The sequence below is a fragment of the Equus przewalskii genome, unplaced genomic scaffold (assembly GCF_037783145.1).
Source record: "Equus przewalskii isolate Varuska unplaced genomic scaffold, EquPr2 ChrUn-9, whole genome shotgun sequence".
In the NCBI taxonomy this organism is placed as follows: Eukaryota; Metazoa; Chordata; class Mammalia; order Perissodactyla; family Equidae; genus Equus; species Equus przewalskii.
Window position 1 is genome coordinate 524,435 of NW_027228757.1, and position 18,537 is coordinate 542,971.

Below are 18,537 nucleotides of genomic sequence, written 5' to 3' on the forward strand. Positions count from 1 at the left end.
AAACAGACCTGTTCCCATCCGGCTCCACCACTTGCCCAGGGATCTTATGCAAGTCTCTTAACCTTTTGAGCCTCAATTTCCTTGGCTTGCAAAACGGAGAGAATAATCCCACTGCGAAGGGTTGATGTGAAGACTCAATGAAGTAATAGATTAAAAAAAAAAAGTGAAGCCCAATGCTGGGTACATGATAGGGACCTGATTCACATTCACCAACCTCGTACAAAGGTAAATCTGCTTTGGACGTATTTCCGTTGGCTCCAAGCCCTGGTTTTATGGCTTACTCTCTATTGTGATCATTGTTATCTATATTGTTTTTGTTAAATAGCAACCTAAAACCTGTATGTGTTGTAATGAGCACTTATGTTGGCCAAGGGGATTAATCACATTATTAGTAATCAGAACGATGGTGATGATGATGACGATAATTGCTCGTGCTATAACCCTTCAAGGAACACAAAGCACTTAAGCACAGCCACTCTGATCATTCAAGATTCGGTTATGATCCTTTTTGATTTATGGTTCTCACTACTCGTTCTCTTAGGCCATTGCACTCCCCGGAGGGAGCCGGGGCCTGGGGGCCGGCGGGGGGCGGGGCAGGGGAGGTGGTACAGAGTGGGGCCACCTCCTCCAGCCTCGGGAGCATCACCACCAGAGTGTGGGTTAAAATGAAACCCAAGGAATTAAGGTTAACAGCAAGAGCAATTCTCGGACGTGCAGGTAGAACTAAAACCTGCTCCTCTCTGAGCGTTCCCCACATCAGTGCGGGGCTCCAGCAGAAGAGGAAGGACTTGCGGGGAGATGTCCGTCAGGACTTACCAGCAGTGAGGGTTTCCACATCCAGAACTGGCAAGCCCTTCAGAGACCTGAGGATCTGGGAGGGCCTCTCACAAACACGGGAGAGGCCAGGGAGCGGGCCACGGCTTTCAGGGAACCCAGAAGGCTTGACTCATTTTGGCTTTGTATTTTGAGGTTTTTTTCTTTTGGGGGCAGGAGAGAGGGTGTTGGTAGCCTACGTAGGTGGCTAAATATTATAAATCTTGAAGTGAGGTCTTGATTTCCACTCTTTCGCTTTAGAGCTGTACGATCTTAGAGAAGTTACTCAACCCCTCTGAGCCTCATCTCCTCTGATACTTCATGTGAGGTTCAGGGTATGTCAGTTCCTCAGCACAGTGCAGGGCGCACTGAACATCTGCTCCGTGGTGGGTCTATCATTCTCTTCTTGCCAGATCCTGAGTCTACCCCAAGGTCTCAAACACTCCAGACTGGGAAACATCATCAGATCCAGCAGGCACCAGAGCCAGATATAGGAATTCTATCAGCTTCCCTGGGAACCTGTCACTCCCTACCCCCATTTTCCCACCAATTTTCCTAAGGTCAGGTAGGAGAGATCCCAGCCTGAGGTCAGACAAAGGGGGAACCTCCCAATGAACACGGCAGGAAAGGCAGGTAGGAGACGAGTGGGGGCATCTGCTTCAGGAGAAGAAAGGAAGGAGAGAAGAGGATTCCAGAATGTCAGCTGTCAGGGTAGACACAGGGATGGGTGGGAAAACCTGGTGATCCAGACACAGAGCAGGCATGGACCTACTCACCACCTGTGTACCTGAATTCCCAGAGATGCTCTCTGGTCAGGCCAGACTGGGTACCGCCAGAAGCACCTGTCCCCGACAGGCTGTGGGTTCCTCAGTTGACCCCCCTGGAGCCCCCGTTCCCCTGCAAAGGGAGAACAAGAGACCCAATGTCCTCTCGGGGTGGAGGTGGGGAGGGCAGGGAGGGTCTCACATCCTGTGGTGTCTGGGATTCTTTGACACCCAGAGCTTTTTTGCTGGATCCCTACTCAAAGTACGGTCCACGGACCAGCAGCGGTGGCATCACCTAGAGGCTGCTAGACATACAGAACCTCAGGTTCCACCAAGTCCCACTGAACCAAAATCTGCATTTTAAAGAGATCCTCAGGCAATTCTTACACACATTAGAGTATGAGAGGCACCGCTACAGATGATGTTTTGCGTCTTAAGGCAACATAGTCTATGAGAAGGTGCTATGGATTAGGAGTGGGGGGTATGGCGGCTGAACGCCATGTGTTAAGTCGATTTCCCTCTCTGCGCCTCATCTGGAAAGCGAGGAGGCTACTCCAGACAAACCCTCACGGTCCCTCCAGACCTGACAGCCTAATAAGTTCTAGCTGCCTCATGCCAACCACATCAGATGGAAACCCAGAGTCCTGGTTGTGTAAGCCGGCCCCCTGTTTACATGTGGTCCTGGACACCCAGGTAACTCCCCTGTGCCCGGCCCACCCCCCGGGAGTTGGCCCGCATCCTGCAGTCCAGTCCCTCTCCCATCCCTCTTCAGTCCTCTTGCCTACTGTTTCATCTTCCACTGGTGACAACGGAAGCCAGCCTTTTGCATCAACCTCAGTTGCATCCCCAAGGCTGTGGGACTTAGTTCTCTCCTTGCTCTGCCTGCAGCAGGCAAGTTTACCTCACTGGGGCTCACTCCCCAGCTTTCTCCCCATCTCGCCACCCCTCCCCAAAGCCAAATTAGGAACCAGCAAGATTCTGTCTTCCTTGCCCATGATTCATTAAATCTCCAAATGTTTGCAGAGCACCTGTGAGGACAAGGCCCTGTAAGGAAGGGATCTGGGAAGGCAGCAGTGAAGCCAGCCTGGGTTCCTGACCCTGTGGGGCTGACACTGAGCAGAAGACAGATATTAAGCATGTAACGACACCTTCGATACATTCTTTACCATTCATTGATTCCGTCCACAGTCATTTCTTGGACACCCATGATGTACCAGGCACTCTGCTAGGCACTTGGGACTCATCATCGGTGAAAAAACACACAAAATTCCTGCTCTTCTCAGTTGTAAGATTGCTCTAAGTGCTATAGAGGTATGGGTTTGTGCATCTGCCACTCCTCCCCATGAAGGTTTAGAAAGCGCCAACGATTAATTACATTTTCTCTTGTCTTCTCTTGGGAAAAACTCCAATCCTGTTAAGCCCTGAGAAGAGATCTCATTCTCTGTCTAAATCCCCCAGCAGGGGCAGGATGTGGGACCCTTTGCATTCCTCCCCATCTATTTAAGTGGCTCAGCCCAGATCCCAGAGTCAGGTCAGCCCCTGGCCAGTGGGGAGCTCCCCTCCCAGGAGGCTGGGCCCTGCCTGGGTGTGGGGGAGATTCCTGCCTCGGACCCCACTCCCCTGCCTCAGTCTTCCTCTTCTCTCCTGGTCTCTTCCCTCCCTCTCCCCTGCCTTCTTCTTTCCCTTTCCTCCTAAGCGGTGACCATCTTCCCCGCAAGGCGCAGACACGGCCATCGCTCCCCCAAAGTGGACCATGCACTGCAGCTGTTTGGCCGAGGGCATCCCAGCCATCGCTGGCAACTCCTGGATCTCAGGTGAGCCTCTGCCAGGTCTCCCACCCAGGCTTCAGCAGTGGCCCCGGCGGCGGGGCGGGGGGGGGGGGGAGGTTGGGAGGGGGGTGCTCAGGAGCGTGGCACTGCGCACTTGGCACTCACACTTCCCTCTCTGCCCACCCCAGGCTTGGCTTTCCCTGACTGGGCCTACAAAGCCGAGTCATCCCCGGGCTCCCGGCAGATCCAGCTGTGGCACTTCATCCTGGAGCTGCTGCAGAAGGAAGAGTTCCGCCATGTCATCGCCTGGCAGCAGGGAGAGTACGGGGAATTTGTTATCAAGGATCCAGACGAGGTGGCCCGCCTCTGGGGCCGCAGGAAATGCAAGCCACAGATGAATTATGACAAGCTGAGCCGGGCCCTCAGGTGAGAGGAGGCAGCTGACATGGTCAGAGAGGGCAGAGTTCAAAGAAAAGGGCTGTGGTTTCTGACACTCCGGTCTGATGTCCAATTCCTACCACTTCAAGGCTTGGGAAATGATGAGCGTGTAGCATGCCACCGAGTCATTCTCCAGAACAGGGTGGGTCAGCCTTGCTGGCCTGGGGAAGGGGCATGGCTGGGTCTCTGATGGCTTTCCCTGTCCACTGGGCCAACTCTCTATTCTCAACCTCGGAATCTCCAGGTATTACTACAATAAGAGGATCCTGCACAAGACCAAAGGCAAAAGGTTCACTTACAAGTTCAACTTCAGCAAGCTCATCGTAGTCAACTATCCTCTGTGGGAGGTGTGGGCTCCGCCATCCCCCCACTTGCTGCTGGGGACCCCTGCCCTGTTTCGGCCAGCCCTGGTGCCCATGGGCGTGCAGAGTGAGGTAGGCATGAAGGCAGCCCCTGTCCCCAGGGCTCCACTAAGCCCTGCCCCTCTGCCCAGGAGGCCCCCAGCCCTCCTCCCTGCCTCGGGGCCTGTCAGCCTCCACTGTTCTCCTCTCCCTGCATCCTAGTCACTGAGTGCCCCCCACCCCCTGGCACTAAAGCACCCACACGTTTAACAGACCACGTGGGACAGCACTGGCCGTGAGAGAGGGTGATTCCTGTGCTGGGCATCCCTCCTTTAGTGGTGGGTCACAGGGCAGGGGCTGGGGGTCTCAGGGGAGGGGCGATGGCATTTCATTGTTTTAGCAAGTGGTTGTTAAAACAGCATGTACTGGGAAATATATGCCAAGGAGAGCCCGTTCGCCCCACACACACACCTCCTTCTCCTCACTCCCCAGCTCTTGCACAGCATGCTCTTCACCCATCGGGCCATGGTGGAGCAGCTGGCTGGACAGCGGACCCCTGGAGGGCCACCAGAGGCGTCTGGGGACAAGAAGGGGAGCAGCAGCCTTGTCCACCGTGAGTACTTGGGACCGGGGAGGGCCCAGAGAATCTTAAGCTGAGCACACGCGTAGGGAGCCACGAGACAAGAGATAATGCAAGTCATTCATTCATTTAACACACATTTATTAAGCACCAGCTATTTACTAGGTGTGGAGGTTCAGAGATGAAAGATGGCCCTCAGGATGCTGAGAGAATAGTGGGGGGCAGAGATGCGAGGATGGCCGGTGACGGGCGCTGAGATGCAGGGAGGCACCAGGTGCTCTGGGAAAGCAGAGGAGTTGGAGCTTCCCGGAGGAGGCTGCACCTGAGCAGGTGAAGCAGGTGGAGAGAGGCGCCTGGGCAGAGGGAACAGCGTTTGTAAAGCAAAAGGCTGTGGGCGAGTGTAGCGAATCTGAAGATCTGGTGCTTGCCGTGGTCAGAGAGGCAGTTATGGGATGGGAGTGGGGACAAGGTGGGGGTGAGAGATGAGGCTGGCAGGGCAAACAGGCGCCCAGTCAGGGAGGGCTGTGGAAGCCATGAGGAGGGGGCTGGACTTTACCGTGGGCAGGAGGGCCCCAGGAGGGAGAGGCACGCTCCAATGTCCATTTTATAAAGATGGCCTGGGTGGTATGCAGAGGTTGTGTTGGAGGAGGCGTAGGACTGCGTTGGGAGGCTTTAGAAGATAATCCAGGTGGCAGATGATGGGGCCAGAACCAGGGCAAGGACCATGGGGTGGATGAGGCCCAACGGAAGAGGGGTTGGGGAGACACAGTTCAGTCACTCACTCATTCCTTCTTCCAACAGATAGTTAATGACCTCCTGTTTAGTGTGCCAGGCACCATCCTAGGGCTGGGGACGCCCACGTGAGCAAGACTGCCTTTATGGAGCTTATAGGCAAGAGGGGGTCTGTAGACATTCAGTTAATAATGAGATATGCAATTGTAACTGTGCTAACTGCGACAGAGTTCAGCATGCAGACAGCACCCAGGAAGGATCCCTTAACAAAGTGACATTTAAGCTAAGACCTAAAATAGGTATCAGCTTAGCTCAGAGGGAGAGAGGAGAGCAAGGAAAGCAGAGAGAACAGCATGTACAAAGGTCCTGGGACAGGAAACAGGAACTGGGAAAAGGCCAGTGTGGCAGTACATGGTGATTGAGAGGGAGAAGGTGGAAACGTAGGCAGAAGCCAGCTCTTCCTGGGCTGTGAGCTGTGAAGTGACAACATCAGAGTTTCTGTGAAAAAGATCACAGAGACACTACACCAACACAAGGCTCTTATGCAGAGGCCCAAGACCTACTCTCCCCTCCAGGCAATTCCAGAGAATAAGGACCCTCCGTTTTAGCCCCACCCCCAGTGTAGTTGGGGGCCCAGCGGTCCCACCTCCCAGAGAACACAAGGTGCCTGGCACTGGGCCCCGTGAGTGCAGCCGAAGCTGTGGGTGTGGGGCGGCCCAGGGCCAGCTGGGACTCGCACAGCCACCAGTCGGGCAGCCTGGGTCCAAACAGCACCTGAACAGCCATCCCTGTTCTTCCACCCCACCCACCCCTTCCCAGCTCTGGGAATGCCTTGGGCACATAGCTTCTCTCTTTGGGAAACCACGAGGGAAAAAAAGTGTCCCTGGCGAGCTCCAACTTGGAGTGGGCTATTTTGCACCTCCCTGCCCTCTTGGGTACACACACATGCCCTGCCTGTGCTTGGGCCCTGAGGCACAGCATGCTAAGCAGGTTTAGGTCACCAGAAGGCTAGTAGCAGCCACATGCCCCACTTCTGGATTGGGATTCCAGAAGGCGGTGCCAGGCCCTCACTCCACCTTCATTCAGAGCATTGGTGTCAAGAAAAGAAGCTGCTTCGGAGCAGAAGAGTGGTCAGGACTATCGAACCAGAGGCTGCGAGCTGCAGGGCTGGTGCTGAGAAGGGGTGGGAGAGAGGTAGGAGGATTCTAGAACTATCTCCTCATGTCTACTCAGCTGTGTGTCTCCAAGAGGAGACACTGCCCCGACCTCAGGAGCTCCCCCACCCCTCCCGGGACACAACCTTCCTGGCACAGCAATCTCCACCTCATCTGAGGACCCAAGGAAAGGGACAGTGACCCAGGAAAGGGTACCTCCCAGCAGGAGTCTCACGCTCTTCCTCATGGAGCATCATTCTTACTATTTTCCCCTTCATAGAGCTGACTTCAGAAATACTGTTTCTATCAAATAAATCGGATGTATTAAAGTAAAAACCCATTTGTTTTTCCAGTTTTTATTAATTACAGGCCCGCCGATGTGATCATGTTGGGTTGACAGCTGCTCTTTTAGTTGAATGATGTGGCCTTGCTAAGAAAAATGCGGAGCTGGAATCAGGCTTTTAGAAATACAGAACGTGGTGTGAAGTGCTGTGTGATCACCCCCAGAGACCCCAGGCTGGGAGCCCCTATTGTAGGATCCTGGCAGGGTGGGTGGAGGAAAGAGGGCAGATTTGGAAAACATGGAAGGAGGGAAGGCTTCTCGAAGGAGGAGGGCTATTGGCCAGAACCAGCTGAAGGACAAAGCAGGGGCTCACCCCACGTGCATGGGGCCTCACGGCTCTGCAGCCTCCTTCTTACAGAAGATGTCGCTTGATCTTAGCTCTGTGAGGGGATTTTATGGATGAAGAAGCTGAGGTCTGCGAATTTAAGTGACAAACCCAGAGCCACACAACCAGTTCTTTGCCCAGCTAGAGCTAGAGCCCTTTGCTGCAGGCACAGAGAGCGAAGAAGCGATGGTTGGGTTAGGGCAAAAAATATCTTCATTCACTCATTCACTCCGCCCATTTTTACTGAGCTCTTACAATGTGCCAAGCTGAGCTGGATCCAGGGGAGAATAAAACAGACACAGCTCCAGGCCCCACAGAGTTGGGAACACAGAGAGTAAGCAGTCACACAAATGACTACCTGATTCTAACTGAGGGAATGGCCCTGCAGGAGAGGTACAGGAGCCATGACGGGGCAGCCCGGGCTCCCACCTAGGCTGGACGTGGGCAGGTAGTGTTGGTTCTCGGGAGGTTCCCCCACCCCCACCCCCGCCCCGGGAAATGATATTTACATGACAAAAAAGGGAAGTGCACAGGGCAGGTGGCAACGGGAAAAAGCAATGGAAAAATGGGCGGAGAAAGGGGGCGTGTCCGAGCTGTGGCACTCGCCTAACTCTCCCTCTCTTTCTCTCCCTCTCTCTGTCTCTCCCTCTCTCTCCCTCTAGGCCTTGTCCCTGCCCCAGCCCCCTGCCGGCTGAGCCCTTGCTGCCATTTGGGGAGCCTCCGAGACGAGCTGCCCAGTTACGCCTCCTTCCCCCCTCCCGCCCCATCCCTTCTCCCCTCCGACTGGCCACGCCTCCCAGGGCCCTTCCTGCCCCGTCTCCCCGCAGAGCAGCAGTTCCCAGGGTCCTCCAAGCCAGAACCTCTGCTCCCAGGACCCGCGTGCCCCTCAGCGGCCCGCCACTTTCCGGGGATTCCCCTGTTGACCGAGCTGGGACAGGAGGCTGGTGAGGGGCTCCGGCTCTTGTCCCTGAGGCCGGAGGTAAAGTCCGATCCCACGATGGGGTCAAAGGGGCACCTGGATCCCAGGGAGGGCTTCTCCTCGGAGATGCACGGACCCAAAACTGGGGAGGAAAGCCCTGTGTCCCCCAATCTGGAGAACTTCAAAGCAGTGTGGCCCTTGGATCCTCCTTAACTGGGGAGGAAGATGTCAGGTGGGGGGTTCCCCCAAACCCTCTCCCTCCTCTTGTCTACCTCCTTTCTGGCTTTGCACCTTCCCTGGCTGGAGACAGGTTTAAACTGCAGGAGGATCTGAAGGGCTGGTGTTGGACCCAAGGGGATTGGAGGCCATTGCAGGGAAGGAGCATAAATGGGGATGAGTAAAACTGAGATGGATGCCCCGTCCCCTCCCACCAAATTGCTAATCAGATTAAGGAGACAATCTTAATCTAGACTTTTTTTGAGAGAATAAGGTTTCCATCATGTGAAGGCCCGCAGACGGGCCTACTGAGGGGTGTTAAGAGTCTAGGAGGGGGCGGGTCAGGAGTTGTTTGTTCCTGAGTCTCAGGGCAAGTCCTTTCTTCTCTGGGGCCCATGTCCCTTATCCAAGTTAAGCTCTCAGTGCCTCTGCTGCCCCTCCATGCTCTTCTCTCCCATCCTGATTTCTGTGACCCTGGGAGCTCCATCCCGAGCAGGCGCTCCCTTCTGCCTCCATTTCCCCCAGACGCAAGCAGGTGGGGGAGGAAGGGCGTGGCCTCCTCAGCTCTGGAGTACTCCACTGCAGACCAGGAATAAAATGCCCTTGGCAAACTGCCCTCTTGGCTGACCACCCCCTGCGGCATTCCTGCTGCCCTCTGATGTGGTGTGAAGCTAGACAACCACCCAAGATTCCAACGGGGAAGGGGCAAGGGGGGCTTGGGAGGAGGGCCTGAGGCCTGGACAGAAGAGGAAATCAAGCCGCCAGCGTCCTCCCTCCTGCTGCCATCGTCTCCCAGAGAGAAAGGCTGAAAGAAGCTGTGGCCCATGAAGCCACCTGGGCCATTGGGAATCCAGCTTCAAGGAAAGAACTTAGGAACAGAGCAGGGGTCTTTACAGATGGCCCTCAGACCCCTGCCATGGACTGCTGAGCAGAGCTCTAAGGGGCTGGGGTGAAAGAAGGCCTTGACAGAGATCCCTCCTCCTCTGAAGCATCGTGGCTGGGGGGTGGGAGGATGAGAGACAGACAGAGAGAGAGACCAAGGAAATGCTAACAGAGAAGAATGTTCCAGGAGCCAAGGCGATTGAACCATGTTGCTCTCCTATCTCTTGGCGGCCAATTACAGGCTTAGGATTTGTCTCCACCTCCTTTCCATGAGGGGGAGCAGGAACTAAGGAGGCACAGAGGGTCCCTTTGTCCATCGTTTGTCCCTGTCCCTCATCCAAGGAGTAGGTGTGCGTCCATCTCCCGGGGCTTCCCCTGCATTTTGCTTTCTGCTGCCCCTCAGTCATCTTTGTGGCTGATGCATCATTCCCACAAATGGAATAGGGAAGGAGAAACCCAGAGCAGGGCAGGGTTAGACCCTCACCCACAGAAAGGGTGAGATGAGCAAGGAGCCCAGCCCCTGGATTTCCAAGCTGGATGTAGGCCAGGAGAAAGGACCTATGAATTCTTCATCTCAGTCTCCTTCCCTCACCCCGGATGCCAAAAAAAGGGGACCTCAGAGTCTCTCTCCCAGGAGATCCCAGGGGCTACAGAGAAAACTGCTTCTCACCTGCTCCCAAAGCTGCAGGCCCATCCCCAGCCCTGTGGGAAGGACAAACCCCCAGGCCGGGGCTTTCCCGTCACCCTGCCCAGTTTGCGACAACAAAGACCTAGTGTTGTCTGCTCCAGCACAAAGAGCTAGATCCCACTGTGCTGGGGCCTGGGGCCCTGTTCAGAGAGACCAACCCCAGGGACAGGGGCCCATACTGGGGACCACCCATGCACCCCCGGCCCGATCCCTCCTCCTCGTCAGTTGCTCCTGGTTGCCTGCCCCCGGCATTTCAGGCAGGGAACAGTGCTATGCGGTGACTATTCTAAAATTTCCCTTGGGAGTGGGTGAAGCCAGGAGACTGGAAGCTCAGCTCCGGAGGACATAAACTTCTGGGAGGTGCGCTCTGCTTTAGACAACAGAACCGAGTAGAGCAGTTTCTCAACTTGGGCACTATTGACATTTTGGGCTGTAGAAATTTTGTTGTCAGGAGCTGTCCTGTGCACTTCAGGACGTTTAGTACGTCGCTGGCCTCTAGATACCAGTAACATCCTCCCCCACCAGACATTGTCCCTGGTTGGGAATCACTTAAAGTGGAGAATGGCTTCAGCAAGTCCAGATGTTCTGGCAAAGATGGGACTCAGGCTCCAGCAACATGAACTGTAGGTTTTCCACATTGCAAGAGTACCCTCTGGTGGCCAGAGTCCATACCAGCGATCAGAAGAGCTCAGAGCCCTGACTAGGCTCCAGGGGCAGAACCCATAGTGGGCTTGGTTTGAGGCATCTTGGAGTCTTCTGAGGGGAGGAAGGGGGTTGCAGGATAAAAAGATTTTAGGAGAGGGGGCAGCCCGTGGCCGAGTGGTTAAGTTCGCGCGCTCCGCTTCCGCAGCCCCGGAGTTTTGCCGGTTGGGATCCTTGGTGCAGACGTGGCACCGCTCATCAGGTCATGCTGAGGTGGTGTCCCACATAGCTCAACCAGAAAGACCTACAACTGGAATATACAGCTATGTGCTGGGGGGCTTTGGGGAGAAGAAGAAGAAGAAGAAAAAAAGACTGGCAACAGATGTTAGCTCAGGTGCCAATCTTTAAAAAAAAAAACATTTTAAGAGAACGCTCCCATTTCAAACCCCCTTTGCAAATCATGGAGTGTTCAGCAGAGGATCAACAGGTCTCAGGTGACACCAGACTGCAGGATGTCAGTTCCTCTGCTACAATCAGGTGCAGCCATCAACTCTAGACGGCACACCCTTTGGCCACCTGTGGCCGTCACCCTCACTTGGGAGGAGCATGGAGTGGACACTCAGCCATCTTCTAGGAGCAGTGGGACCCACGACAAAACACAGCGAAGTCAGCTCACCAGCCACCCCTGCCCCTGGGCCCTCGGCTCTCTCACACAAGGTGGGGCAGACGCACTCACGGGTTCAAGCAGAGTTTTAGGGGTCAGACCCCTAGGCTTCGTGAGTTGTAGACTGGTAGGAGCTGGGAGGGACCTTTGAGATCATCCAGTTCAACCCCCTAATTTTACAGGCCAACAGAGAGAGAGGGACTTGTTCAAAACCATACATGTAGAAAACCCAAATTTAGAATATAAATTTGCTAATTATCAGTTAATGTTCTTTCCATCTCACCATAATCATTTGGATTGAGAGTTTAAGAGGCCCTTAAAATTCCTTAGAAATAAGAGTATATTATATGTTGAGAAGGAATACATATTTCTCTGTGGTTTTTAATATGACCATATAGCAAATATTTTTCTTTTTGTCTGCAATTTGGCACTTGATTACGTATTGTCTGGTGCTGTCCCTTAATTGTCTGATGTACATTAAAAATTTGTCCCCATACTGCTTCGGCAGCCCAGGGTTAGCCAGTTCGGATCCCGGGTGTGGACATGGCACCACTTGGCAAGCCATGCTGTGGCAGGCGTCCCACATATAAAGTAGAGGAAGATGGAGACAGATGTTAGCTCAGGACCAGTCTTCCTCAAAAAAAAAAAAAAAAAAAAAGAGGAGGATCGGTAGCAGATGTTAGCTCAGGGCTAATCTTCCTTAAAAAAAAATGTGTCCCCATAAAGCCAGTATTCTCAGGATAGGCCAGCATACACTTATTAAATGGAAGAGGTTTTGTCCTTAAAACACTTGATTAGCATGTGGAAGAGCCTTGGAGACTTAAAAACAAAAACCAAAGCAAAGTATTTGCTGCCCTGAATTGTTGATGGCAGTGAGGGTAATCTCTACCTGCTCCCATTTTGTCTCTACTGAGGACCCTGACAAGAGGGGAGAAAAAAATTCAAGTACCATATATGTTATGCACACAATATATGCATTTATATGTACACACACACATATATATATTTCAACCAACATTTCTTAAATACCTAACATGTGCCAAACACGGTGCCACCGGGTACTGAGGTGCAGGGTACCTGTCCTTTTTTTTTTTTTTTTGTGAGTAAGATTGGCCCTGAGCTAACATCTGTTGCCAATCTTCCTCTTTTTGCTTGAGGAAGATGGTCACTGAGCTAACATCTGTGCCAATCTTCCTCTGTTTTATGTGGGATGCCTCCACAGTGTGGCTTGACGAGCAGTGCTAGGTCTGTGCCTGGGATCTGAACCTGCAAACACTGGGTTGTCGAGTGGAGCGCACAAACTTAACCACTACATCACTGGGCTGGCCGCAGGGTACCTGTCCTTAAGAAGCTGCAGTATCACAGACAGTGTGTTGGAAGTCAGTGCATTGCATAGAAAGTAGGCAAGTTTGCATGCGAGATGGGGGCGGGGTGGCGGGGTGGGGCCTTGGCAGTCACACAGGGGACTGAGGACAGAGCCCTTGAGAGGGAAGATGGCTTCATAAATGTTCAACGCCTAATTTAAATATAAATTTTGTTTAGTATTCAAGCTCCTTTAAAATACCTAGAAGTAAATCTTAAGAAGTCATGTCATCCCCAAACACAGAAAGCCCGGCCATTTATGTGCCAGTTGCTTATAAAGTTATCCAAACACATATACAATTCTGTGCTCACTGTTTTCATCGCCTATACTCCCTAAACACTTCACCGTGCATTTATAGCTGGCGTTGATCATCTTAACCACAGCAGAACCCTCTGTCGTATTGGTACGGCTCATATTTAACCATCACCTGTCGGTGGTCTTTTAGGTTGTTTCTTGTTATTTGCTGTGTAAATAAAATGTTTCAAAACCTTTGTACATTGTTAAAATTCTTTTCTCTTCTTAAATTAATTCCTTGAGATAAATTTTCAGGGGTGAAATAACTGGGTCAAAAATTATGACATTTTAATGGCTTTAGATACATATTGCCCAACTGTCCTCCGAAAGGGTTAGATTTTAAAAAGCCACATTTACGCTCCACTTACTATGAGCCAGCCTCATCGTCAGTGCTCATCCCATTCCCACAGCGGCTTGAGGAACTAGGTGCTATCATCATCCCATTTTCCAGATGAGGAGATTGAGGTGTGGGGAGGGAAAACAACCTGCTTGGGGCCATATTCCCTCCAAGCGCTGGAGCCCCACCAGGTTCAGATAAGCAACTGGCTTCATCATTTGTGCCTTGCGCGCGCCTGCGATGCCACCTGCAAAGGCGGCGTCCTCCTGGAGCCTCAGCAGCTGCCACCTTTCCCCACCTTCTCCCACTTTCATGAACAAGAGTAACTGTTACGTCATCACTGTCTTCTTCGGGACGTCTTTAGCAAACGGTCAGGAAAACTGAACAGTTTTTTGGTTTGTTTTTAAGATTGGCACCTGAGCTAACATCCGTTGCCAATCTTTTTTTTTTCCCTTCTTGCCCCCCAACCCCAGTACATAGTTGTATGTTTTAGTTGTAGGTCCTTCTAGTTCTGCTATGTGGGACGCCGCCTCAGCATGGCCTGATGAACGGTACCAGGTCTGTGCCCAGGATCCGAACCAGCAAAATCCTGGGCCTTGGAAGTGGAGCACGAGAACTTAACCAGTAGGCCACAGGGCCTGCCCCCCAAACTGAGCATTTTTATGCTCATTTATTACTTATCATTTGGACTTTCCTGCTATAAAATTGAGAACTAGGACTACCTCACTCATAAAAGATATTTTAAATTCATATTATGGCCAGCTAAGGATGGAGGGAGGAAATAGGGATAGGCGAAGAAGGAGGAAGGAAAAAGAGAGCTTTTCAGAAAGTTCTGAGGAAACAGAGGAAGAAAAGGCTCTAGGCACCAGGCCAGGCATCGCTTACCTCGTTTAGTGTTAAAAAGGTAAATTATTTTTATAAGGACCCCCCTCCCAGACACTTGGGTTGAGAGCTGTTATTTCCATTTGAAATGTTAATACTATAGCTAGTTAATACTGTCTGTAATTTTTTCAATGCTTTGTCCTTAGCCTTTCAGAGGATCAGACCAGTCAGGGCAAGTCACCAGGGGAAAACCGAGCGAGCACAGCAGCAATTACCTGGAGGGTTCAACCAGAGGAAAGCAAGCAATGAGTGAGACTTGGTGTTTGGGCCAGAGGTTTTGCCTCTAAATGGAATGAGACCCAAACAGCACAGTTACCAGGGCCTATTGCCAGGAACTGAGAAATGAAGCCAGAGATAACATCAGTCCAACCCATCTATTTTCCAGTTGAGGGTTCAAAGCTCCCTGAGAATAAATTGTCCCAGGTCGCTAGGAACAGCGAAACCTATGTATCAATCCCATTCACTTTGTCTGCCCCCATCTTGCTGTGGACTGATGGAGAAAATCCCACAACTGCAGGCTTTGGTACTACAACAAAGCCACCCCTCCAGCCTCATCAGGGCCCTCACGAGTCTTCTGCTAGTCCTGGGTCAGCTCTTAGCATCTATTCTAAACCTTCTCTCTTACCTAAATCCCACTCTCTTCCTCTCGGCCGTCTACTGACTTTTCACTGGGGCTTCCCTCCTCTGCTCTGGCCCTTTCTTCCAGTCCCAGGAATGGACTGTCTCCCCACTGATGTAACCCCGCCCACCTGTACCAAACAAGGAAGGCCAGGCAGGTGTCAACTCTTGTGCCAAGTCCAGTTGATTGACTGGGGCCACAACTAGGAAGCTCACAGTTGGGAAGGATCCCAAGGTTGTCGGAAGCTTAGGAAGGGGAGCGGTCCACGTTGTTTCCATGACTTCCATATTGCTAAATCCAATGACCGCGTGCCGTTCCTTATCTTATCCAACCTCTCCTCTGCATGAGACATTACTGACAACCCTTTTGCTCCATTAGTTGCTAAGATCCATCCCGTCCCAGCTCTCCCATTCTTAAGACCATTCCTTTTCAAACTCCTTTCCGGGCTGCCCTCTGCATGCTCACCTCCGGTGTTCTCCGGAATACTGGCCACAGCTCTGCTTATCCTACACATGCTTCCTAGATGGTTTCAGCTTTGTCTTCTCTCCTTGCCTTAACCACCGCCTGAACATGTCTGTTCCCACGTCTCACGGCCAGCCCTGACCTCTGACTCGAGCTTCAGGCTCATTAGTCCAACAGCCCACTGAGCATCTCTGCCTGGATGTCCCGTAGGCATCTCCAGCATGGCATGTCCCAAATGGAATTCTTTATCTCAACATTCAGTGCTGCCCCTCACTCTTCTTTTCTTTCAGTTCTTTCTTCAGTTAATGACATCACAATTTATCCAATTACACCCAAGTAGAAACTAGGGTGTCAGGCCATGCTTTCTTCTCCTACACCCCATCAGTCACCAAACCCTACCAGTTTCACCTCCTAAACATTTCTCGAATCTATCCTTTTCTGGGCAACTCTACACTGACCTAGTTTGGTCCTCACCAGCCTCTTAGAGAATCTAACCTTGTCCTTTTCCAATCCATATTCCATACTGCCAGGATGCTCTGCTTAAAAGGTCAATCTCATCACATGACAAAACTCTTCAGTGGCTCCACTGAAAGGAGAAAAAGCTCTCTGGACCCCCCGGTGGTGGTAATTTATTTGTACTATAACATCAGTTAAATATAGACATAAAACTAGGTATAAATATATATTTATGGCACAGAAAACTATCAAAGCAATGGCAATTTACCAATTAAGTAGAAACAAAACTATAAAGCCAATACATTTTTAAATAATAACATTAATTTGTTGCAACAGATGATGTTTGCTGAAACTCGTTACTGCACACAATGCAGTGGGAGAGCTCATCCCTCCAGCGCAGGGCCTCTGGAGTATGGCAGGCGAGTGATGACTCGCTTCTCCCGCCACTTTTCTCTATTAGAACTTCTGCTCACCCCTTGTTCCCTCAGCCCGCTGCGAGGACATTTGGCCTCCTCCAGGCAGAAATGCATCATTTACATACGAAGTCCTCCTCTGTTCCCTGCTCATTAGCGAAAACAATTAAAGCAGCACGACTTGGTGCCAAGTCATCCCAAACACAAAGGCAAATGCAGACAGTGGAATCATTTGCAGTATAGATTATAAAGTGCCACCCAGATGATCCAAAACAGAATTATCTCATTTGGTTTTAGATTATTAAAAGTAAGGCACAAGGAGCTGGCCGGGTGGCGTAGTGGTTAAGTTCACACGCTCTGCTTCGCTGGCCAGGGGTTCACAGGTTCGGATCCCGGGTACAGACTTACACACCACCCATCAAGCCATGCTGTGGTCATGTCCCACATACAAAAATAGAGGAAGCTTGGCACAGATGTTAGCTCAGTGACAATCTTCCTCAAGCAAAAAAAAAAAAGAGGAAGACTGGCAGTAGATGTTCGCTTAGGACCAATCTTCCTCACCAAAAAAAAAGTAAGACACAAAAGTTAACCTTCCCACAGAAATTTCATGGACTTCGGGTTGAGACCTAAAGAACCAAGTCCAAGTTCCTTATAGCATGGGATCCAGGAGCTCACCACTGAACCCACACAAATACTCAGAGACAATTTGGCAGCCCGTCCCACCACCCTCTTGGCATCCTGGTGGCATCACTGCCTGTGCCTCTGGGCTTTGGGTGTGCGCTCATTCCAGTGGTTAAATGGCCCTGTCTTGCCCTCTTCTTAAGCTAACTCCTCCTCACCCTTTAGGATTTTGCTCGGAAGCTCATCTTGACCCCCTAGGCAGAGTCAAACAGGGCCCCAATATCTCTACGGTGCTGGCACCCAGGCAGGGCCTGGCTAAGACAGTACAGAACAACGGCTGCTGAACGGAAATCCAGCCTCCGTGTCGTAGTGGAGGGAGACTCTCACTGTGGCTGGGCTGCAGAACTTGCTTTGATGATCACTGGTGACCTTGGGCATGCCATTTCATTACCTTGAGCCTCAGCTGCCCCATCTATGAAACAGGGACAATATAGATAAACTGGCACAGGTGCAAAGTTACAAGGAAATTCAGTGCGGCATGGTTTCAAAAGCAAACTATTGGAAGCAGTCGAAATGTCCACCTGCAGTGTGCTGGTTAAACAAATTATGGTACGTCCATACAATGGAACATTGTGCACGGGCAAAAAGCAAGAGGGAGCGCTCTGTGTACCGATGTGGAAATAGCTGTGAGGTTTGTTTTAAGAGAAAAAAGTAGGGACAAAGTAGTGTGCATGGGATGTTACCATTTGCCTAAAAAGGTGGGAATATATATTCGTATTTACTTGATTTTGCATTAAAATGTCTGGAAAGTTAAACAAGAATTTATAACATAGGTTATCTACTGAGGAGAAGGAACTGAGTGGACAGAGGACAGATGTGAAAGCAGATTTTTCACTGCACATATTTTATACTAATGATTTTTAAACCAGAGCATTGTACTGCTTATATAAAAATAAAATAAATTTAAAAATAAATGATAATATTACCTGCCATAACTACATCACAGGTTAAGTAGGAAGATCAAATGAAAACTGGAAAAGCACGTGCTGTTGTTGTCAGGCGTAAAGCAATAGTGGCATTTTTATGGTAAATTACTCCTAATAATTATAATGACAAATACGTCATGTATCTTCCCTTCTCCAGCCCCACATCCCTCCAACACATGGCCACTAGGAGAGGATCAAGCTTTACTTTCATTTTACACAAGAAAGGAAATGACGACTGGACTAACACATGACCTCACACCTGTTTATGATATGCAGGGCTCCACATCTGAACCCTTCCCCAAAAAGCCTTGTATCAGCATCCTCTTCAGAAGAGCCTGCCTCCTTCCCACCCTCCCTTTCCTCGTCCCAGTCCCACCCCATCCCTTCTCATAGGCTCTCACACAATCAGGGGCTCTTCCACAGATGGTCTCAAACATCTCCCATCAATTCCATCATCATTTTCTCACTAGCCTAGTACACCCAGGTCTCATGACCTTCCCTCCCTCTGACATTCTCACAGAAAACTCAAGGCTGCAGAACCGAAATAGCAGCCTTACAGCAGGCTCCACACACAGATACTGGATGCTGACTCCTGAGACTCTGAGACCGGTCCAGCTTATCAGGATGAGTCACTTCTGATGGCCTTCTTGCTTCTTGTCTCTCTTCCCCTTTGTCAAACGTTTCAAAGAAACCAGAACTGGAAGGGAAGAATGCCAAGATTTTTTTTTGGAGAGCAGCCAGGTACCATGCAAATAATACCCCAAGGATGCCCACAGCAAGGGTGTCCAATGATAAGAAATTCTGCACTGAGCCCTACTCAGTTGAAGGTATGGC

At 51.2% G+C, this 18,537-nt stretch overlaps 1 protein-coding gene across 1 annotated transcript; it reads left to right on the top strand.

The window, feature by feature from the left end:
• Window positions 1–3,301: 3,301 nt before the first annotated feature.
• On the top strand, window positions 3,302–9,005 carry ETV3L (ETS variant transcription factor 3 like). The gene is made up of 5 exons (XM_008541257.2): window positions 3,302–3,391; window positions 3,535–3,772; window positions 4,029–4,218; window positions 4,618–4,738; window positions 7,922–9,005. Exons 1-5 carry the CDS (start codon window positions 3,331–3,333, stop codon window positions 8,389–8,391), a joined length of 1,080 nt encoding a protein of 359 aa, XP_008539479.2. The 5' UTR covers window positions 3,302–3,330; the 3' UTR covers window positions 8,392–9,005.
• The last annotated feature ends 9,532 nt before the right edge of the window (window positions 9,006–18,537 follow it).